Source organism: Castor canadensis, chromosome 1, assembly GCF_047511655.1.
Source record: "Castor canadensis chromosome 1, mCasCan1.hap1v2, whole genome shotgun sequence".
Classification (NCBI taxonomy): domain Eukaryota; kingdom Metazoa; phylum Chordata; class Mammalia; order Rodentia; family Castoridae; genus Castor; species Castor canadensis.
The window spans coordinates 40,212,408-40,237,690 of record NC_133386.1 but is presented as its reverse complement, the minus strand read 5'-3'; the positions used below and the strand labels follow the sequence as shown (position 1 = coordinate 40,237,690).

The 25,283-nt window shown below is 33.6% G+C and overlaps 1 protein-coding gene and 1 long non-coding RNA gene across 31 annotated transcripts in view; one reads left to right on the top strand and one right to left on the bottom strand.

The window, feature by feature from the left end:
• Trdn (triadin) overlaps nucleotides 1-25,283 on the bottom strand; it is a 374,084-nt gene that overhangs the window by 2,926 nt on the left and 345,875 nt on the right. For 27 of the 30 annotated variants that reach the window (XM_074075307.1, XM_074075305.1, XM_074075306.1 and 24 more), the window contains 2 exons: nucleotides 3,841-3,882; nucleotides 2,666-2,704 (listed from right to left, as the gene is read on the bottom strand). In XM_074075307.1, coding sequence (XP_073931408.1) covers nucleotides 2,666-2,704; nucleotides 3,841-3,882 — 81 coding nt within the window. The remainder of the gene's footprint in view (nucleotides 1-2,665; nucleotides 2,705-3,840; nucleotides 3,883-25,283) is intronic. The other 3 variants (XM_074075289.1, XM_074075285.1, XM_074075295.1) reach the window with 1 other exon arrangement.
• LOC141423914 (uncharacterized) overlaps nucleotides 1-25,283 on the top strand; it is a 215,945-nt gene that overhangs the window by 145,611 nt on the left and 45,051 nt on the right. The gene's annotated exons all lie outside the window — the stretch shown is intronic.

Genomic DNA, 25,283 nt, shown 5'->3' with positions numbered 1-25,283 from the left:
TCTTGGATTCTGCATGCATTAAGACCTCTCAGAAATGTGAAAATTAAATGAGTCAACATAGCTGAAATGTGTGTATAATATCACAAAGCGTCTCTGACTCCTAAAATCTTAATGTTTTCCAGTTGTCTTCTTTTTCTGAAGGCAAGAACTGTTCTGAGGTGGCCCACAATACTCCCCAGTAGCAGCTCTGAATAGACAGCAGTAGAAGATAGTTACAACTGAGCAAAAGAGTGTGGTGCAATGGGCTCTGAACTCAGAAAGCAGGTGTTCCCTAGGAGTAGCATTCTTAAGAGATGGAGAGATTAGCCTCTTCTTACAACCATAGAGCCTAATTCTTTACTGTTTTTCATTCTATCCATTTGCATTCTTGCCAAAACCCACAGCCTCTTTTTGGAAGCCCAGAAAATAATATGTCAACTGAAGAAAGTGCCATATGGGATATGGAAAAGATGGCCACATCCATATGTGACTTAAGGGCTTATGAAGTGGAATAAAGCAAACTCTGCCAGAAGGAAACTGAGAGAAACAGGGAATCCCATCACCCAGAGTGTTATCTGACCTTAGTTTCTGGGTTTTCAGTGATTATTTTGGAGAAATCTTAAATTTAGCTCTCTTTTCCACAGCATCTCACTCAGAATTACTTTCTGTTTTGTTGTAACTTCAATCAGAGTCAGTAACGCCACTTCTCTCTTTCCATGGTTGTGGAAATAGTGGGAGGATTGGGATTAGACATATCATAGAGAGTGAAGACAAAAAAGCTGGGGTCAAGGAGAAATGGTAGCACCAGTACTAAAGGTAGAGAGCTTGCCAGGGACAGGAAACCTTCAAGCTAAACCTCATTTCAAAACCTCATTTCATGTGGGCACTGTCCTGACACAGGTATTTAATCCACATTGAATGAGATATGAATGAAAATACTATTATGGCTGAAAAAGTTTAGGTCTATATAAAAGACACATGAACATGATGGTATAGAACTATTTTATAGTTAGATAAAAATAGGAAATATTATTTTATTGCATTAAATACCCCAACCAAACTTAAAAGTTTTTTACTAAAAATATTTAATTATTGTTTATTATTTGTTTCTATTTTGACATTGAGATTCACATGCAATTGTAGGAAATAAAACATAGGCATCCCATGTTCTTTCACCCAGTTTCTCTCACTTGAAACACTGCAAAACTGTAGTGCAATATCTCAACCAGGAAACTGAAATCAACAAAACCTCCTACTCCTATTGAATTATGTTTTAATGCAACACAGCTGTATATTTTCACTAATAGATTATCAATTAGGAAGGTATTGGTGTATATATTGGGAACATGCATAGGTTTGTTTATAATTCCTTTTCTTACGAATTTTGCAAAAACATTTAACATTGTAAGTGCTTATTTCCTCATATTTATCACAAACAGTATATGAATTATTTTAATGAGTATCTCTTATCTGCTGTGCCAGTGTCACCATCTTAATTAACACTTGCAATATAGTAGACAACAATATTTTCCTTTTTTTCTTTTTCTCCTCCCTTCCTTCTTTCCTTCCCTCCTCCTTCTTCTTCCTCCTCCTCCTCTTCTTCTTCCTTCCATTTTCTTTCTTCCTTCTCCTTCCTTCCTTCCTTCCTTCCTTTCTCCCCTCCCCTTCCCTCTACTCCCCTCCCTTCCCCTCTCCTCCCCTCGTCTCCTCTCCTTTCCTTCTCTCCTTTCCCTTTCTTTCTTTCTGAAACAGAATTTTGCTCTCTAGCTCAGACTAGCCTCAAACTTATGATCCTATTACCTCAGTCTCCTGAGTGTGGAATTACTGGCATGGACCAAAATGCCCAGCTTCTCAACATTTTGTTCAATATAAAAACTAATAATGCAGTGCAGGAAGCATTTGTTATTATAAAGGATATCTTAGCAATTTCCTGCAGAAATACATGCATGTAGAAATGTAGAACCCATAGACATCATTTCCTCAGATAAATGTCTGGTTCTTCATTCTGAAAGCATTATGTGAGTAAAACTTCTGTCATATCCATTTCACAAATTGGTTCCTCTAGTCTGTCTAGTGATGGCTTTATTTAATGCATATGTGGATCCAAAATTTATTGCTTTACCATCTGAACAAAACTGGCTAATTTGGAAATACTGAGATAACGAGAATCTTGAACATGAATTTTGTAACTGTATGTGAATATTTGATTGCATTACAAAATCAAGGATCTCAAAGATTGACTATTAAGAGCCCATAATATATCTAGAAAAGTCAAAAGGAACTTTAAATCTTAGAAGTGAATTTCCAAGTAATAGAATTGCTTAAACCTATTTCTACCTTTTTTCCTACTTGATATAAAAATTTTAGTTTAAACTGATCTATTATATCGCAGGCAGTAATACACATTTAAGCAAGATTCAGCTAGGGTTCCCTGGATCAGAACCATGTAGAATGGCTTACGATAAATGCCACTTCGTCATTACTAGCAATTCCTCCAACAATGTGTGCTTGCCTGACACAAAAAACATTAAACTTCTTTTTGAAATATAAATGACCTACTTTAATGTTACTCTGCATATCTGTGCTAAAAAATTTTTTTCTCTAATACTGGTCTTAAGAGGGTTAAAAGTTTAAATTTATAAGTATCATCAATGGCTTAGTAGCTTTACTGTAATTATAAACTTACTTTTTTGCTTCTTTGGGGAAGATATATCTTCAGTTTCTTCTAGTGGATATAAACATATGAAAGAAATATTTATATATTTACAGTTATTATATAATTATCTATTAGTCTGAGAGTATCTTTACAGGAGCACAATATAAAAGAAACAGGAATTATCCTCCTTACAATATACTGTAGGTTTTTATTCAGAATTTTACTATAAAATTTAATAGACAGGAGCTAGAAATAGAAGAGACAATGATAGTGGCAATGTTACACTGGCAATTGTTCAAATAAGAAAACTAACCCTGATGTTTTGGATATTATCTGATGAGGATTAGCTGACATAGAGTCATTTTTTGAGAAGAGTTACAGTATGGTAATGGTGGCATTTGATTTTAGGCACTTCTATATCATCTAATGTTAATCATTTTTATGTACTGTCCTTTTTTAGACATTTTGAAATATATCACAGATTTTCTAAACAAATACCCTACTATGCTATAAAAAAAACAGAATGAATTCCTTCTAACAATGTTTTGGTGACCTTTATTTATTTTGTTCCTTCTACCTTCTCTTTTGCCTTTTGCAGTCTGTGGTGACCATGACTCCACTCTGTTCTTTTGTAAGATTGACTTTTTAGTTTCTACACATCAGTGAGAACATATGGTATTTGATTTGTTTCACTTAACATAATGGTCTCCAGTTTCATCCATGTTGCTAAATATTACAGATTTCATTCTTCTTTAAGGTTAAATAATTTGGTTTGTATATGTGCCAAATTTTCTTTATCCATTCATCTAAGTTGATTCTATGCAGAATCAACTTAGTTATTTAGTTAGTTATTGTGACTAGTTCTGCAATAAACATGGGAGTGAAAGTATGGCATGATGATTTTATCTTCTTTGGATATATACCCAGTACTGGAACTGATAAATGATATGGTAATTCTATTTTTTGTTTTTATAACATAAAGGCTGCACTAATTTACTAATAATTACTTGTAAATAATGCCTTATTTCTTCAATACACAAAGAGATCATAACATAAGAACTTTTATTTTAAAAGTAAATATACCATGTAAACATGGACTAAAAAAGTTAAGGAATGAGGCATAGTCCAAGACTATGCAAATGGAACAAACAAACATTATATACTTGAGAGAAAGTGTGAAAATGAACAATGTACAACAAACTCACCTTTAGCTTTCTTTGAAGTTGGTACATCTTCAAAATCTTGTCCTAGAATATAGAAACGGTATACATAAAGACAGTCTGTTTTTCAATTTTCCCAAAGAGGAAATGCTATGTTTAATGTTTTTAAGAGTCATAAGATCTCTTAATTTATAGATTTAGTATTTAGTGTTTCCATAAACACAAGCTTTCTGACAAAAAGACCCTTGCCTGGTTTGGTGAGAGGTTGTGAAGGGAAGCACCACTGAGCTCTACAATGGTCAGCAGGTTGGCAAAAGCTAATCAGGGGAAGGCATCTGCAGTGATCCTTGCTCTGTAATCTTCCTTTGACTTTGAAAATTCCTCCCATAAATGATAACTTACTTTGGGAGTTTAGGAAATTTGAGATAAATTGATTAATATACACAGGCTAGATCAAGAGAATATCTACACTCATTATTTATTAGAAAATTGATTTGTGGATTTTAGCCTTTTTGAAAATCCTAAAAAACTCAGAAATTAACCCATGAATATAAATGGATCAATTAATCTTCAAGAAAGGTATCAGTGATACACCATGGGGACAGTATTGTCTCTTAATAAATGGTGTTGGGACAACTGGCCATCTACACACAAAAGAATGAAATTGGACCATATATTGACTGTAAGTCAAAATCAATTAAAAAAGAATTAAAGACCTAAACGCAACACTTCAAACTACAAAAATTCTAGAGTAAAGCATAGAGGAAACATTCATTGGCAGTGGTCTTGGCAATGATTTTATGCTTGTAATACCAAATATAGGCAACAAAAGCAAAAATAAAAAAGTGGAAGTACATCAAACTAAAAGTTTCTAAACAGCAAAGGAAACAATCAAGGAAATTAAAATATTACCTACAGGACTAGAGAAAATATTTGCAAATAATACATTTGATTGGAGAATAATACTTAGAGTATGTAAGGCGCTCAAACATATCAGTAGAAAAAAATCAATTAAACAATATCCAAGGGGAAGACATATACATAGCCAACAGATAAATAAAAATGTGCTCAATTGCACCAATTACAGAAATGAAATCAAAACCATAAGAAGATGGCACAGCTCATTGGTCAGGGTGGCTGTCATGAAAGAGTCAGTAATGTGCTGGTAAGGATTTGGAGAAAATGAATTCTTACATACTGCTGCTGGGAATGTAAATTAGCACAGTTATTAGAATGAATTATACACGTTTTCCAAAAGCTAAAAATATAACTATCATAAAATTCAGCAACCGCACCCTGTGGGTATATGGTCAAGTACATGTCTGCTTTATTGTATGCTTGAAATATTTATCTTTTTGCTTAAATTCCCTAAGGGGACACCCCTTATTGTGGATATTTGCCATCATCTCTAGGTACAGAATCTGGGGAACCTCTAGAGTAAGTAAGGACCTGAAGTGACAGAGAGGCTCCTGGTAAGCAGTCAAGGGATACTTCTAAACTGAATGCAGCTCTGATTCTGACAACCTTCCCTTGATCAGCTTGGCCCACATCCTATAGATGGCACCCACTTAAACAGCAGGAAAAGAAAAGCTCTGTATACACTAGACTGGCAAAACCCTACTACTCTTCTCCTAACTGGTAAATTCCAATATTACAAGGCCCAGAAAGATATTTCTTCAGTTCTTTATCTCTTTACTCTTTTTATTATTTTTAATTTATTTTTCTGTGATCAAGTGAAATAACCTTAAAAAGTCAGAAATTCTATTTATTCTTTGCATGAAAGTTTTCAGTGATGTCCAAACCTGATTTATAGATATGGGTCAAAATTTTAGAGCAGGTGAGACTTTTGGAAAGGTATAATTATTAAATCTAAGTCACCATGGAGTCAAAGATAGTATAGGTTCTATGAGTTTGATGAAAGAGATAATTTAAAGAATCAATTGCCCTTGAAGACACTGTCTATCTATCTATCTATCCATCTACCTATGTATTAAATAAATAAATAAATAAATAAATAAGGGCTTGGATTTTTGCTAAAAAGAATTCCAGGATAGAAGGAAATGTTGAGTCTACTGTCAGTATCAGTGGTAGATATAGTGTGTAATTATATGTATTTTTAATTATATGAGATTAATGCACAAATTCACAAGTTGTACTTAAAAATGAAAGGTTTTTTCATTCACAACAAGCAACATTGTCTTGGTTCTATTTTGAATTATCTAGAACAATAGTCAACATATTTTTCTTCATAGAACATTGTTACAATCTTAAAAAATTTTGAAGACTCCAAAGATTTTTTTTGTTTATGTGGATTATAACTTCTTTTAATTACCATAACAGAACCTGAACATTTTTAAATTTAATTTTTGTTATCATTTTATTATTGTACTGGGGTTACCTTGTGAGATTTACAAAAATGCTTACAATGTATCTTAGTGAAATCCATTCCTTCCGTCATTCTCCTTTATTACACCCCCTCCCTTTCTTAAAATAGTTCCAAGTCTCATTTTTCTATTTTCATTCATGAGTATATAATATTTGCACCACATTCACCTTCCTTCACCAGTGGTGGGGAAGGATATAAGTAAAGGGTATAGTATAGTAAATATTGTGGAAGTATTATGTACTCATGTATGAAAATTCGAAAATGAGATCTATTGAAATTATTCTAAACATTTTTTAAATACAAGGCTGTCAAGCATATATTCCTTTAGTCAGACTAATAATGTCTTCATATGTCATTTAGTCTCTGGAAACTCCATTTTACACTCATCAGAATATGAGAGTAAAAGGCTAAGAGGGACTTAGCAGCACCATCTAAAGTGTTTTGGTCTAACAGATCACCTAAAAGTATCTCAGGGACACCAGAGATCCATAGACCATACTGTGACAAATGCCATTCCAAATGAAGAATTGAATTTCTATGAAATAACTAACATACTTCAAAAGTAAATAATTAAAAACAAGTGTGGCAAAAGAAAAATATATTATTTTGAAAACAGGAATATTAAACATTCAAACCAATACCAGGATCAAAGTATTTTAGAAAACAAGAAATGTTACTTCTCGAAGTGAATGTATTGTCTTTATAACAATATAATTTAAGTAAATAATGCAAATTGAAAGCAGTGACACAAACAAAGCAAAACTGGGCTCCTCAAAAGGAGAATTTTATAATGGAAGTATATTGGCTGTATTTCTTACTTACCTTATTTATTTTATGGAAAAAATAATGTATATAATATTGGTTATTTGCCAATTAATTAATGCTAAATTTGTATTCCAAGATAAAATTTAAATTGAGTTGAAATATACAATGAAAGTGAAATTTTAGATGCTCAGAACAACTATCACTTTTTAATCCATATCAAAATTACTAAATTTGGATTTAACACTGCTATTATATGTATCTAAATGAATTAACTGGAAACATATATTTATAGTACTCCTCAAAGTTGGATGAAAGTTTAGTCCTTTCATCATATAAAGGATGCAGCTCATCATGTATATTTTGTACTGTAACATATATTTACAATACAAAATGTAGAATCTTAGAGTTAAAATTGTGTTTAGTCTAATTTTACAGTCAGAGTAAAGATTTCCTTGGCATTTTCTGTAAAATTATTCATTTATGACACAGTTATCTTTTCAATAACAATCATAAGAATGATGATGAGCTCTTTTGCAGTGCTAGGTACTTTACACATATGTTTTCACTTAAGTCACACAAGGTACCTACACATTGTGTTGAAAATTCCCACTTTACAAGAGAATTTTAAGACACAGAATTTGAAAAAGAAATTCCCTGAAAGCACCACATTTTAACAAATGTAGAGGGAAGGTATAAAGATAGTTTTCCTAACTTTTAGAGCCTCACTCTTTCTACCAAAGTATTCTATCTCCATATACAAAGCACTTTGTGTGTGCTCTGAAGGAACCAAAAGGAAATAGGATGTAATAAGTAATTTACTATCAAGTAAAAAAAAATGGACATGTACCCAAACAAGTACAAGATACCATGAACTAATATATTCCAGGTGCCAAAATATGTTTTGATCAATTTCTCTTATGTAGATCAAAGGAATTATTATGGAAACTATTCCATGGCAATGACCTTTGAGAGATCACAAGGAATTGGATAGTCAGGCAGGAAGAAAAGTTAAGTGAAAGGATAAATTTAGGATACAGAAATATTAGGAAAATAGAACACTGGATTGGGTTGGAACCTACCATAGGTTCTAGAAAATAATGAGACAAAAATATTATATAGTTTAGAGCTGAATCTTAGAAATTCTACATCACTGTGATAAAAAATTTCAAATTTAATGTAAGTATGCAGGGGAATTTTTGAATAATTCTTATACAAATAGTCTAATCAATTTCAAGTTAGAGGAAACTTAACCTGTTGGTAGAAACATGAAGATACAATGACAGAAATCAGACAGGAGTAATGACTGTAATGATTCAGAGGATAAATAGTAAAAGCTAACATGACTTGACAACTAAACTAGGGTTGGTGACAAGGAACATTCACTAGTCAAAGTAGAATTCGAAGTTTTATGTCTAAGTGATCAGTGAGTGGAAGTCAGGTGGTAGAATTTTTGGGGGGGACTTGGAAGAAGTAGAGAGAAAAGTAAAAGAAGAATATGACAGGAAGGTCAGTTGGAAATTTGTGCAAATAGTGAAGTTGGAAGTTGAAAATGTGGGACCAAAGATGAGAAGATGGATTAGGCTTCAGAAAAATTGGGGGTCTTATCCACAAAGAGGTAGACAGCAGAGTAGAGAGCATGAGTAGATAACTCCACTGAGGCAGAGTGCAGTAGAGTAGCAAAGAGAACTGAGGATGGGAAGAATTCAACTTCTATGGAAAAGCAGCAAAAATCCAACACAAAGAAAATAGACTGGATGAGAGTCTGATATTATTGAAGTCAAGAGAGGAAAATATTTCAAAACATTGTGCATTTCAATGTAGAACTTATCATACAGGAAGAAAAGGCAAGTAAGGTTTGCAATTCAGAGTTTCATGTTGAACTTTGAACTATTTGAGGAAAGTATGGGGGTGGGTAAGATATCCAGGTTATATGGAGTTAAAAGCGAGTGAGTCTTGGTGAGAAATTGTTGGGGAGATTTGTTTCAGAACTGTGGTTGTAAATAAAAGCAGAGCAAAAGTACAACAGCTCTATAAAACACAACAGGCAGGGAAACTACAAAAGAATGGTTGTCCATATTTGTAGGCACAAGGAGGAAGATTCCTTAGAAAAAGAACTGAAGATGGAAAGACTGAGGGAAGATGGATAAGGACAGGCAAGAAGGGATGGAGTAAAGGAGGAACTTGGAATGACCAACCTTGGAAGAAGCAATGCCTCTTGATCTAACAATGGAAAGGTAGCAGTGATAGAATGGGAAAGATTAAGAGATATTGCAATATAGAAAGAAGGCAAATTTTAAAGAACTCATAGTGATAGCATAGATTGTTAATTTTGTTTTTCTCATTTTTAAAAATGAAATTTTCTGTGCAGTGTCCAGACTGCTCTGCATACTCTTAGCAAACATGATAAATAAATAAAAACTATCTAAATAATGTATTCCCCTGTGCCAGCAGAGTTACTGCATGTTTATCTCTGCTTGCAATCTCTTCTGATTTGTGAAGTTTACAGAGATACTCATTGGTAAACATCTGGGCTCCTTAGACACAGAAACAAAAGAAACTTAGCATGGATTTTGTATTCTTCCTCACTCCTATTTAATCAAATTACTGCATCACTTTATGTCTAGAGAGATAGCCAAAGCTCCAAATTATTTTCTCAACTGACTTGCTGAATTATGTGTAAACAGTTTAATAGAATATTACATTCTATGAATTTACATTTCCCCAAGAAATCCTATGCATCCACTGTAGTTCAAAGCAATGGATAACAGCTAGTTTATTTTAGCCCTCAGGTGTGAAAGATTCCTTCTACACATGCTATTATTCAAAACAATCACGAGGTTTAAAGAAAATTAACTGCTACACTGAGCAATAGCCTCAGAATTCTTGAACTTGACTCCAGGGACTAATAAAGTATGCTGAGACAGCTCACATTTGGAATTTTGCACACAGCACACAATGAAGCCGAGAGTGTTCAATAAACGTATGCAGTCCTTTCCAAGTGTCTATCCTGTCACTCTGAGGATGAGATGGCTGCCTTCAGGGCAATGTCAGAATAACTTAACGTCACCCATAAACGAATGAGGCCACATTGCTGGGACCGAAAGAGTAATAATGAGCAGTGACAAACATTTCACCAAATGTGCCTTACACACAGACTTTTTTGGGGTCAGGAAGAGGAATGATCAGAGTGATGTGTGTGGCAACTGGTACATATTTAGAAGGCTTTAGTCAAATGGGATGGCTCCATTTTTTAACTTCTGGAATAGAATCTCCATGAATTTAATCACCCTTCTCCAAAAAGTGAAATTGCTTCAAATCCAACAAAAATTCAATGAGATCTTTCTTGTTATCTCATTTCATAGATTTATGCATTTTAATACAGAAGCTGAATACATGAAATTTGTCTCTAGTTAGGGAAGAAGCCCAGCATCATGCCACAATTATCACCATCTTCCTAATTCAAAAAGATACTATTAATAATCAATCACTTAGTATGCCACAATAATTTCTTACTCACCTATTATTTTATCTTCTCTAATCTTCCCCAAATTTCTATGTAGTAAATATCATTTATCAGAATTTTAAAATAAGGCTACAAAAGCAAAGAAATATTAAGTAATTTCCCAAACTTTATACAGCTTTTAAGTCATGAATGAAAGAAACCAAGTATTTCTGAAGCCATTTTCCTTGGAATTGGCTAATTCTCTATGAAACCATTTGTATTCCAATGACAAATTTGATGCTAATATGTTTCTAACACAAACTATATAGATGCTAGTGTTCATCCAACAAGTGACCTCTAGCAAAACAGAGGTCAGTCATTTTCTAAAGCAATCACTTTTAAGAAATATTTATGTATGTATATTTCTGTAAGTATATCTATCTCTCTATCTATCTAGCTATTAATCATCTATCATCTATCATCTATCTATCATCTATTTATTTATCTATCTATCTTGACATAAGCCTATCATCTATTTATCTATCTTGAAATAAGCCTTAACCCACATATTACAAGAAGACCTCTTATTTTTCTTTTTAAAAGGTTTCTGTGTATATGCATCAATAGAACTTGTTTTATTACAAATTTTTTGAAGTTAGTATAACATACTTAGTTTTAAAAATTCCCTGGAACTAGGATCTCAGCTATTTCTCTTTTTTATTTGAAAAGCAAGTCAATAAGCTTGGTTAAAGATTATTGGACATGAATACTTCTGATAATATAGTCAACTGGATAGCCTAAAGTTTTCACTCAGGAAAACACCAAAACTTCACATCTTTTGTTGAGGCTCAGAGAAGGTAAACATAATCTCCAAAGAGAATTCTGGGGAGGGGGAGATACATGAGAGGTAGGGTCACAGGAGGACAAGTGTCCATACTAAAACAGGAGCTCACAAACTATAGGTGCAAGGAGTAAAGTGGGGTGCAGAGGCTGAGATCCTTTGTTAATCCAAAAACGGTGGATTGAAAATAAAATCACCCCAGGGGACTATGAGAAATTAGCTGCAACATACTACACAAATCTCCTTCACATCTCCTTGTGGAAGCAGATAGAACAGATAGATAGCTAATTTCATGGACAGTACTGATAACAAGATTGGATGAACCCTAAAATACTTGTGGGTGGGACAAACTGATGATTAAAAGACTACAAAGAAGCAAATCTGTGGAGGGGGAAGCAGAGGGAAACAGTGGGGAATCTGGGAGATTTGAAAACAGAAACCCTTAAATAGTTAATAGGTGTTTTCTAGAATGAATGAGGCTGAGTTGAGGTCATCTGCTGAAAAGGGTGGGAGACTTTGCCAAGTCCAAAGCAGGGAGTGTAAAGAGCCCACTTTGAGGTCTGAAGGTACTGAGCCTCACTTCCAGGAGCAGATCCCATAAATGGAAAGAAATTGCTGGGCATGGACTAAAAGTTGAGGAAGGCAAGGGCACTAGAGACAAAGAAATGAGACAATATAACAGAGTCAGGAAGTGTTTTTTAGGGTATTTTGTTTGTTTTATCTTACTTTTAATATGATCACATGGTAAATAATTTTTTGGTGCAATTCCTGAATAATATTCCATTGTGTGGATGTACTATAGTTAATATATTTACTCAAATGTTGAAGGACATTTGAATTTTCTTTACTTTTGACGATTATAAGTATAGTGCCATATTTTAAATATTCATGTACAATTTTTTTGTGGGAACATAAGTATTCATTTCTCACACCTTCCAGGAGTGAGATGATGGGGTTATAATGCAAGCATGTCTCTTAAAGAAACACTCAAGCAGTTTCTATAGTGTCAGCACCATTTTGCATTCCGAACAGCAATAATTAGTGTTTTGGTTGCTCAAAATCCTCACCAGCACATCTTTACTTTTTGCTATTAAAAAACAATTAGCTACTCTAATAGATGTATGATATTATGGTATGGGGGCTAATTTTGTGTTTTCCCCAGAGTCTAATTTTGTTAAATAGCTTTTTCTTGCTGGCTGCTTATATATCCTACTTGGTAAAGTGCTGTTAAAGTTTGTTATCTTTAGAAGTTCATTTTTAATTATTTGTATTATACCTAATTAAAAAACTACACTTTCTTTTGTCAGATATGTGACTTCCTTATATTTTTCCCCAAAATTTCCCTTATATTACATGGAGAAAAGTTTTGATTTTGATGGTCAAAAATTTATATATTTGTCTTTTATGGTCAATACTTTTAGTGTCATGTCTGATTACTTTTCATCTAATCCAAGGTCTCAAAGATATTTTCTCCTAAAAGTTTGATAATTTCATGTTTTATATTTAGAGATACAATCTATTTTTTTAGTTAATTCTTACATAATGTGTGAAGTTTAGATATCAGTTTAGATATGTATTTTTTAAATATAGTCATACAGTTGTTCTGGAACCACTGGTTGAAAAGACAGTCCATTCTACATTGAATTGCTTTAGAACTTTTGTCCAAAAGAATGGCCATGTGTATGTAGGTCTGTTTCTGGAATCTGCATGCCTGTCCTTTCCCAATACCATGTATTTATAATTGCTGTAACAGTAAAGTAAAATTTTAAATCAATAATTACTCCAATTTGTTCTTTTTAAAAATGTTTTAGCTACTACAAAAGAGCTTTTCTGCTTTTCTGTGTCTAAAAGAGTCTGGTATTTTGAATGTAATTGCATTAAATTATAGTAAGTTTGGGGAGTACTAACATTTTTATTATGTTGACTCTTCCATTCCATGACTATGTATGTCTCTACATATGTTTGGGTATTCTTTGATCATTTTTATCCTCATTTATAGTGTTTGGTGTACAGACTATCTGCATATTTGTTTATTTATATGTAAGTATTTCTTTTGGGTGACTTATGCTGAATTTAGTTTTATTTTGGTTTCAAAATACATTGCTTATATGTAGGAAATAATGCATTTTGTGTACTGAAGTTACATCTTGCAGTGCTGTTAAATACTTAATAATTCAAGGAAATTTTTTATTATAAATTTAAAAATTTTTCTATGTTGACAATCACATTGTGAAAAGTGACACTTGTTTCTTCTTTTCTAATCTGAATTGTGTTACATTCCTTTCTTTGCCTTTTTTGCAGTGGAAAGAAATTGGTGTGACACTTCCTTGTTTTTGATGTTAAGAGAAAAGAATTCATTCTTGCACAAGCAAGTGTGCTGTGAGCTATGGATTTTAGTGGCTGTTCTTTATCAAAATTAGGCTGATTTTATTTAATTTGTCAAATTCCTATGTGTAGTTTTCATAGTATTTCTGCATTGCCCTTTCTTCTTTAGTAAAATCAGTCCATAATGCTACAAATGTTCTTTCTAAGCACAGTTTTAGCTGCATCACACAAATTTTGATATGTGCATTTCTACTTTTGATCTGTTCAGATTATTATTTAAATTCTCTCTCTCTCTCTCTCTCTCTCTCTCTCTCGCTCTCTCTCGCTCTCTTTCAGCACTGGGCTTTGAACTCAGGGCCTCACGCTTGTTAGGTGTTTTGCCACTTGAGCCATGCCTCCTGTCTCTCCTTTTCACTTTAGTTGTTTTCCAGGTAGGGTCTGGTACTAACTTTTCTGGGACTGGTTCAGACTGTGATCCTCCTATCTCTGTCTTCTGAGTATTTGGAATAACAGGCATGTGCTACTATTACTGGCCCAATCAATATGTATTAAAAATAGCTATTATAATGCAAAATATAAATTATACATCAAAGCTTATTGAGTAAATTAAAGAAGCTATTATATAGAGGTAAAGAAATTATGAGATTTTGTACCAAATCAACCATAATACAGTAAATGGAGCACAGAGACAAAGAGATGAAAATATTTAAAACAATATTATCAATGAAGAAAGAATGGATATATCTAACACATTCCTAATCAATAGGAGTAAAGAACCAATGGAAAGACAACATGGGAAACAGAATATTTTTAAGAAAAAATGGTTTTGAATCCTTCAAAGTTGTAAAATAAAAAAAGAATGCATGTATTCTAAAATGATTTCACAATATAAGTATCTTGGATTGAGGGTATGGCTCATGTGGTAGAACACTGGCCTAGCAAGCAAGATCAAACCCTGGTACCACCTAAAAAGAAAAGAAATGAAAAAGATTATCCCATTCCAACCAATTGCAGTGAATCTGTAGCAAACCAAAGGCAAAGAGAAAATATTTAAAGGATCTGGAAAGAAAAGATATACCACACAGGAAGAAAGGATAAGTAAAGTAATAATAGAAATTCCCTCAAACAGTGGAAAAGAAAGCGTGTAGAATAATACATTGCAAGCTGCTCACAATGTACAACTGGAGACCCAAATGATGTGCTCAGTGAAGAAAAGGCTATCAGGTTTGGCAATATCAGGGATTGTTTTGCCCACAATCCCTGTACTGAGGAGGCTAAGGCAGCGGGATCATGAGTTCAAGACCAATCTATGCTACATGGCCAGACCCTTTCTCAAATTTTTTTAATAAAAAATGCTTTTGTGAATGGGATGACAGAGACAAATTTTTAGGTAAACAAAAACAGTATGTTTCCATCAATAGGACTTTGTTCAAGGCAATAAAGTAGGTGCCAATGGAAGAGCATGAGGTCAAAGAAAGTAAAAGATGCAGAAGGAATGTCAAGCAGTTAAACTGATAAACACATAAGTAAACTTTACATATCAATTGAAATATGAAATTATCATATTTAGGTTTTTTAGACCTAAAAATATTAACAAAATTGTCATAAAAGTCAGGATTAGATGTTATAGAATTGATGTTTTAATACTCTTCTCTTTCTTAGAGGGACTATTTACAGAAACTTTCTACTTTATTAAAATTTCAGAGGTAACCACTAAAGTAATAGAAAAAATGTATTCCCTTTCCAGATTACTAGAGGCTACAGAATAGAATAACAGGTTTAAAACAAACAAATAAACAAAACAGTTCAAATGGGGGGGAAGCCTCAATTTATAAAAGGTAAGAAAGTTGATAAAGAATTATTGAGAGAGAATGAGAAATAGAAAATAGTTATAATAGTAAGGTAAAAACCAGATTGAAAATATTATTAATCACAAAAAATGTAGTCTAAATTCATCACATGAAAAGTAAAGATTGTTCTATGAAAATACAGTATAAACTTCATGTTTGTTATTTAATAGACACTCTTCTAAAGTACAATGGCATGGAAAGACATAAAGTAGTTCATTAAAAAATACATTATCACAAAATAGTAACCAGAAAATCTAAGACAAATATATGAATATCAGAATTAATGCGCTTCAAAAAAAAAGCATTATATGTAATATTAAAGTCACTATGTAAGTGTAAATGTTCAATTTATAAGAAACGCTTAAGTTAGTACAGGAAGGAGCAGGAAACACTCTGGAACTAGTAGGTATAGGCAAAGACTTCCTCAATAGAACCCCAGCAGCTCAACAACTAAGAGAAAAGATGGACAAATAGGACTTCAAAAATTAAAAAGCTTCTGAACAACAAAAGAAATGGTCTCTAAACTAAAGAGACCACCCACACACTGGGAGAAAATATTTGCTAGCTATACATCAGACAAAGGACTGATAACCAAAATATACAGGGAACTTAAGAAACTGAACTCTCCCAAAAATCAATGAACCAATAAAGAAATGGGCAACTGAACTAAACAGATCTTTCTCAAAAGAAGAAATTCAAATGTCCAAAAAACACATGAAAAAATGCTTACCATCTCTAGTCATAAAGGAAATGCAAATCAAAGATCACACTAAGATTCCCCCTCACCCCTGTTAGAATAGCCATCATCAAAAACACCACAACCAAGAGGTGTTGGAGAGGATGTGGGGAAAAAGGAAACCTCATACACTGTTGGTGGGAATGCAAGGTGGTGCAACCACTCTGGAAAAGAATGTGGAGGCTTCTTAAAAATCTAAACATAGACCTGCCATATGATCCAGCAATCCCACTCCTGGGGATATACCCAAAGGAATGCAACACAGGTTACTTCAAAGGCACCTGCACACCCATGTTTATCACAGCACTATTCACAATAGCCAAGTTATGGAAACAGCCAAGATGCCCCACTACTGATAAATGGATCAAAAATATGTGGTATTTATACACAATGGAATTTTACTCAGCCATGAAGAAGAATGAAATTTTATCATTTGCAAGTAAATGGATGGAACTGGAGAACATCATTCTGAGCAAGGTTAGCCAGACTCAGAAGACCAAAAATCATATGTTCTCCCTCATATGCAGTCTTTAGGTCTAGGGCAAATACAGCAATATTATTGGACTTGGGTTACATGACAAGGGGAGAACTCATATGGGAGGTATGGGGTTAGATAGAAAACCCAAAACATGAAAACATTTGATGTCCCCACTCCAGAGGAATTAATACGGAAACCTTAAAGTGACAGAGGTCAACATGAGAAGGGAATTAGGAACCAGTGTAAAGATCAGTTGGAGATGAATCAACCTGGGTTGTAACACATTTGTACATGAAAGCAATGCTTGGAATCTCCCTCTATAGCTGTCCTTGTCTCAACTAGCAAAAATGCTATGTCTTTCTTATTATTGCTTATTTTTACTCTTCAATGGAACTGGAGAAAAGCGCAGAACTGGTTCTGCCTAGAAGGAAGGGGGGAGGGGGAGCAGGAGGGAGAAATGACCCAAACATTGTATGCACATGTGAATAAATGAATAAAAAAAGAAATAAAATAATAAATATAAACTAATGTATAACATAACATAGTTGGCAATATAAAAATAAAATTACAGGGATAAATGGACAATTTCCCATCATAGTAGGAGACTATACTTTATTCAATTTTTGATATTTCACATGCACAAAAATTAAAGAAGATATAGGATATTTTAAAAAACATGGTTAAGTTTGATTTAATGTATACAGAATTATGCTTCTAGCCATTAGAAAATTCTTCCCAATCAATATTTAGTAAATATGAAATATTTACTAAAACTAATAATATATTAATTCACAAGCTAAGCACTGTACACACTTCAAAGAGAAGACTGGTTTCTCTAATGACTGCACAATTAAGTTTAAATTTGGTTAAAACAGGGTAACTTTAGCAACAAATGAATTATAACTACCCAAAATATGGATGAATCTGAGAAGCATGATATTAAGTGAAATTGTCAGACTATATCCTCCAATATGCTACACATAGACAAACACACACATACACATACATAGTCAAGAAACCAGCATATGCCCTAAAGACAGACGAATGAGCTACAAAACTGAAGCTTAGGGCAAGAGTTACCTCTGATAGAATTTAAGAAAAAGGACAAATTAGAAGGCATATTATTGGTAGCATCTAGTTCTTACAATATGCTTCAACTGTTATTTTGCATATATCACATATTATATAATAAAGTAGTTTTAAATAATAAAATGTACTGGAGTGATTTATGAATGATCTCTCTCTTGAATCTTGATTTTCTGAGGAATTGTTTTAAGAAATGAAAAGGTCCTCTTCTCCCTTTCTGTTTTGGATTCAATTATGTAATAAATCTCACTCACTGAAACAATGCAAAAAAGCAGCCACACACATGATCTTATGTTAACAACAGAGATGGCTTTTTTTTTTTTTACAAACAATTTTAACAGGTGAGCGAGACAAATGTAATAGCCATTCAATTTCTACAATTCTGCTTACCTCACTTGTTTCCATTTTGATCTAATTTAAGACAAATGAATTCAGTACATCATAGGCATGAATAAAAAACCATTCAAACTGATTCTATGAAGTCAAGTAAATAGTGTTTCAAGACTTGTTTTGCAACTGCATCCTAACCAGATTATTAATTTTCATGTAGAGTGCTAGAAATTGTGGCTGACATAGACATATGTTGTGCAATGATGAAACGATTCACTAATTTAAAAGTTAAAATGCTGATGTCATTAATTAATTGTACACTATTTTTATCATCAACTTCATTTGAGATAACATGAATGAATTTTAAAGGTAAATTAACTCTCAAATGAACTTCAGTTGGATTTGATCACTTTAGAAAAGATTGTTAATTTGTTCAAAAGAGAACTAAAGGTAGTGTTAACATAAAGCAAAGCATACTCTTTCTCCTTAAGAAACTTAAAAAGTTACTTCTTTGGGACACTGGATTATCAATTAAACAGTCGTTAGCTCATTAATAGTAACATTATAATTTGAAAAGTGAAATAGTCTCTCAATCAGAAATTAAATACCTACTAGAAAATTCTAGATTTCTGAAGTTTTTAAAATACTTCAATGCAGGAACATATAATAAATACAGAATATTGTATTATTTTATTAATTACAAATATTATGCTTTAGTTTGGGTAAATTACATTCTTTTAAAGGAAATCCCAAAGAGATGTTCATTTCAGATTTTGCTTGTCAGCCCTAAGATATAGCAAGCATATAAATTCAGGAAAAGAATATTAACTTTTGCACAGGTGGAGTCTTTTTGAAATTTTACCTTAAGCTTATTTAAAGTTTGAGACTAATTTTCAAAGTAGATTACTTCTCATATTAAAAATATCCATCCTACTTGAAATATTGAAGCAAATCATTCACTTATTATATTTATACAAGAAAAAATTCAGAACTCAAAAGTGGCAAAATAAAAAGAATTTTATCAAGAAATTCTAGAACTAAATCACAGCATAGGTCAAATGAACCTAGCTGATGTCTACAGAATATTTCATTCAACATTTGCACAACATACATTCTTCTCAGCAGCCCATAGAACTTTCTCCAAAATGGATCATATCTTAGAGCACAAAGCAAGCCTCAGCAAATATAAGAAAATAGAAATAATCCCATGCATTCTATCTGATCACAGTGCATTAAGACTAGAACTCAACAACAAAAACAACAGGAGAAATACGCAAACAATTGGAAGCTGAACAACACATTGCTCAATGATCAGTGGGTCATCAATGAAATAAAAGAGGAAATTAAAATGTTCCTGGAAGTCAATGAAAATGAAAAAATAACCTACCAGAACCTATGGGACACAGGAAAAGCCGTCCTAAGTGGAAAGTTTATAGCCATGAGTGCATATATTAAACGGACAGAAAGATCTCAAATAAATGACCTAATGCTACATCTCAAATTCCTAGAAAAACAAGAAGAAGCAAAACCCACAACAAGCAGAAGGAGAGAAATTATAAAAATAAAGGCCAAATTAATGAAACAGAGATAAAAAAAAACATACAAAGAATCAATGAAACAAAAGGCTGGTGCTTTGAAAAAATAAACAAGATTGACAGACCCCTGGCAAAACTGACTAAAATGAGGAGAGGAAAAAACCCAAATGAGTAAAATCAGAAATGCAAAAGGGAGATAACAATAAACACCAAGGAAATCCAGGGAATCATCAGAGACTACTTTGAGAACCTGTAGTATGTAGAAATGGACAAATTTCTACATACTTATGACATCCAAAATTGAACCCAGAGGATATTAACCACCTAAATAGATCTATAACATGAAATAAATTGCAGCAGCATAAAGTCTCCCAAAAAATAAAGTCCGAGACCTGATGGATTCTCTGCTGAATTCTATCAGACCTTTAAAGAAGAACTGATACCAACCCTCCTTAAACTGTTCCATGAAATAGAAAGGGAAGGAAAACTGCCAAACACATTTTATGAAGCCAGTATTACACTTATCCCAAAACCAGGCAAAGATACCTCTAAAAAGGAGAACTATAGACCAATCTCCTTAATGAACATTGATCCAAAAATCCTCAACAAAATAATGGCAAACCAAATCCAACAATATATCAGAAAGATCATTCACCAGAACCAAGTTGGCTTCATCCCAGGGATGCAGAGGTGGTTCAACATACACAAATCTATAAATGTAATATAGCACATTAATAGAATCAAAGACAAAAACCACTTGAACATCTCAAAAGAAGCAGAAAAAGCCTTTGTAAGATTTAACATCACTTCATGATAAAAGCTCTAAGAAAACTAGGAATAGAAGGAATGTACCTTAACATTGTAAAGGCTATATATGACAAACCTATTGCCAACATCATACTTAATGGAAAAAAACTGAAACTATTTCCCCTAAAATCAGGAATAAGACAAAGATGCCTACTATCCCCACTCCTATTCAACATAGTCCTGGAATTCCTAACCAGAGCAATTAAGCAAGAAGAAGAAATAAAAGGAATACAAATAGGTCAAGAAACTATCAAAATATCCCTATTTGCAGATGGCATGATCCTATACATTAAGGACCCATAAAACTCTACTCCAAAAATGCCTAGATACCATAAACAGCTTCAGCAAGGTGGCAGGATACAAAATCAACTTACAAAAATCATTAGCTTTTCCATACAGCAACAATGAACGAATTGAGAAAGAATATATGGAAACAATTCCATTTACAGTAGCCTCAAAAAAATCAAACACCTAGGAGTAAACATAAAGTATGTGAATGACCTCTACAAGTAAAACTACCTCTGAAGAAAGAATTGAGGAAGAATGCAGAAGTAGAAAGATCTCACATGCATACGGATTAATAGAATCAACATAATAAATATGGCTACACTACCAAAAGCAATCTACATGTTCAACAAAATTCCCATCAAAATTCCCATGACATTCTTCACAGATTGAAAAATCTACCCTAAAGTTCATTTGGAAACACAAGAGACAATGAATAGCCAAGGCAATACTTAGCAAAATGAGCAACGCTGGAGGTATCACAATACTCGACTTCAAACTGTATTACAATACAATAGCAATAAAAAACAGCATGGTACTGGCACAAAAACAGATATGAAAACCAGTAGAACAAAATAGAGGATCCATATATGAATACACACAGCTATGCACACCTTGTTTTTGGCACCTTTGTCAAATACAAAAAAAATAACCTCTTCAACAAACATTGCTGGGAAAAATGGTTATATGCCTGCAGAAAACTGAAACTAGATCCATGTTCATCATCGTGTACTAGCATTAACTCAAAACGAATCAAGGACCTTAATATCAGACCCAAAACTCTGAAGCTAGTACAGAAAAGAGCAGGGAATACTCTGGAACTAATAGGTATAGGTAAGGACTTCCTCAATAGAACTCCAGCAACCCAGCAACTAAGAGAAAGGATGGACAAATGGTACTACATAAAATTAAAAAGCTTCTGCACAACAAAAGAAGTGGTCTCTAAACTGAAGAGACCACCTATGGAATGGGATAAAATATTTGCTAGCTATCCATCAAACAAAGGACTGATAACCAAAATATATAAGGAACTCGAAAAAACTAAACTCTCTCAAAATCAATGAACCAATAAAGAAATGGGCAACTGAACTAAACAGATCTTTCTTAAAAAAGAAATTCAAATGGCCAAAAAACACATGAAAAAATTCACACCATCTCTGGCCAAAAAGGAAATGCAAATCAAAACCACACTAATATTCCACCTCACCCCATTAGAATATCATCAAAAACACCACCAACAACATGTGTTGGCACGGATGTGAGGAAAAAGGAACCCTTGTACACTGCTGGCGGAAATGCAAGCTATTAAACCACTCTGGAAAAAAATTTGGAGGCTTCATAAAAAACTAAACATAGACCTGCCATTTGATCCAGCAATCCCACTCCTGGGGATATACCCAAAGGAATGCGACTCAGGTTACTCCAGAGGCACCTGCACACCCATGTTTATTGCACAACTATTCACAACAGCCAAGTTATGGAAACAGCCAAGATGCTCCACTACTGATGAATGGATCAAGAAAATGTGGTATTTATACACAATGGAATTTTACTCAGACATGAAGAAGAATGAAATCTTATCATCTGCAAGTAAATGGATGGAACTGGAGAACATCATTCTGAGTCAGGTTAGCCAGGCTCAGAAGACCAAAAATCATATGTTCCCCCTCATATGCAGATTTTAGATCTAGGGCAAATACAGTAGTGTTGTTAGAATTGGGTCACATGCTTAGGGGACAGCACATATGGGAGAAATGGGGAAAGGTAGGAAACTCAAAACTTGAAAGTGTTTGATTTCCCTGCTGCACAGGAGCTAATACAGTAACCTTAAAATGACAGAGGTCAATATGGGAAGGTGACCGGGAAGTAGTGAAGAGGTCTGGTAGAGATGAATCAATTCGGGTTGTAATACACTTGTGAATGGAAGCAATGCTAGGAATCTCTCTGTATAGCTATTCTTATTTCAAATTAGCAAAAACACTATGTCTTTCTTATTATTGCTTATGTCTACTCTTCAACAAAATTGGAGAAGAGGGCAGAATAGATTCTGCCTGGAAGAGAGGGGGTTGGGGTGAAGAAGGAGGGGGCCCGGGAGCAGGGGGAGAAATGACCTAATGTATGCACATATGAATAAATGAATTAAAAAAAAAAAGAATTTTATCACAGAAAGAAGATACAAAAGTGGCAGATTTTAAAAGTGAAGTCCTGGTTAGTTTTCTAGTAGGCAAGGTGAAAGCTTCACTAAATAGCAATTACCTTCTAGAAAAGATTACAATTTTATCAGGATAGCCATGCCAACATTAAATTTACTAGCTTGGACTAATATCAAAATTAGATCTCAGAGACTGTGTAATGATTTCAAACCTGTGTAGGCAAATCATTTTGTGAAGTGCTGATGGCAAAAGGCTCACTTATTTATGATTGAAGAAAAATGTTGATGAAGATACACTTGACCATAGAATGATTTCAAGAAGTGTTTTACCACATAACTCCATTGAAGATACCCATTTGGAGAGAAAGCCTTACCTACCTTCACTTAAATGTTTGTTAGCAGACAGTAACAACAATAACAATGACAATTGTGGGCACTTGTAGCTATTTTTTCTTTGATGCCCATCCTCTCCTACTATGACATATTGTTCTCAATAGCTTTGAGACTCATCTAGATGCAAATGTTTCCTCAGCACTCTGACTTTTAACAATGTACTTTCTCATTCTTTTGTTTTATTTTATGTTTTGCCTTTGGGCAACCCTTGGGGAATATTTTATGATGCATGAGTTTTCTTCCAGACAAAAAGATTTCAAAATATTTTAGAGTAATAGCAGGAAGAGATGGCTGCATTATTTAAAATTCAAAACTTACTTTTTATTTTTAAGAGAATGGGTATTAAATGCAATAAACCCTAACATACACCCACTTCTAATGTCTTCCAAACTCCATGAGAAACAAGTCATTTATTATATGTTTATCATGTTTACATAGTCAAAAGTTACAGAACAAAATAAAATGAATATTTAGAAGTTCTCAAGGCATACACTTAATAAAAATAAACCCAGAAAAACAGACATTGATTAAACTATAATTCTCTGTGAACCATGGCAAACCTGATTTTTCAGTGTTACTCTCTCTGAGGTAATAGAGAACTGTGCATGCATTGCTGATTCTCACATGTATCTTTTTTTACCCCCAAAATAAAACAGCAAAATGTTTGAGAACCCATCTGCTGAGATGGCTTCAGTCATCTCAATCAGACTGATCATAGAATTCAGGAAGTCATGCCTGTCCCCTCACACCAGCCCTCTTCCCTACGTTAGCCTTACTTCCCCTAAGTACAAAGGACAATTTCTGTGTATCCAGCACAAAAGCAGGGAAAAGAAAATAACCTATGTTGGTTAGATGACATGGCCTACTAGCAGGAACTGGGATGGAGTTAGAAAATGTTGGTAGAGGGAGCAATGGACTCAAAGCATCACTATTTCTAGAATCACTTCGTAAAAGATAAACACATGATGAAAATACACAAAGTCTTACCAAAAAGCCCACCCCTCCTACCACCAACAACAAAAACACATACACAATGCTGAAAGAGATTGTGGAATAGAGCGATAATTGTTTACTAGCAATAATACTTACAGGATGCTCTATTTTATAAATATCTTAGAGGGTTTTTGATGATTGCCTCTGTAAAGACATGGTAAAAAGTACTGTGTGCTACAGAGAAGATAATCCTTCATATACTCAGGAAACCAACTTATTAAGATGTTTCATTCATGACATTTCTGGGCATTTATTTCATTATGGTGCCTAGAAATGCTATATTTTTGTCCTCATATATTTCTTTTTCCAGTAATTACTCTTCCATTTACTACCACTGCTATTGTTACTTCTCAACAGTTCCTTTAGTTTTTAGCCCCCAATATGAAGTAAATAATAGCTTTATGTGGCAATCAGTCTAGAGACCTTTGGTGCATATAGACACTATCTCAGAATTTCACCATACAGGCCTTTAGTTCCCACTTGTTTCTAACCCTTGCCCTGGAGTCCAATTGAGTTTTGATTGCCTCTATCTGCTGTGCTTCCTTAGTCTCTCACTTCAATCCTTTCCTTCAGCTTTCTCTATCCTAACCATTCTTCAAGGTTATTAACTCTTTCATGAAGTGTGCCCTCACCACCTGTGGCTGTAGAGAGAAGATATGGAAAAGAGTAGCTTACTAGGAACTTTTCTGGGACTAAGTTTCACTCTGCAACAGCTAAATAATTCAGCATCTTTGTAACAGTTTTACCTTTTAAGTTACTTAAGTCCAGGTGGGGCTCTATTTCTAGCAAAAGACTTTGAATGACATATATGCCAAATTCCATTATTTTATTGATTTTTTTTATACTGCCCTTAATATTCAAGGCACTCAGTATATTAAGACCTATCCAATCCAATGTAGGCTCCCCTATTTATATGGAGCCATGGGGAATTGAAATGCACAAATTAAAATGTGCCATAAATGTAAAATACATATACTTTTACACAATTTCAGAATCACAATACAAAAAAGATGTGAACTTCTATGTTGACTATGTACTGAAGTAATATTCATACAGATTGAGTTAAACTAAGTGTTTTATTAAA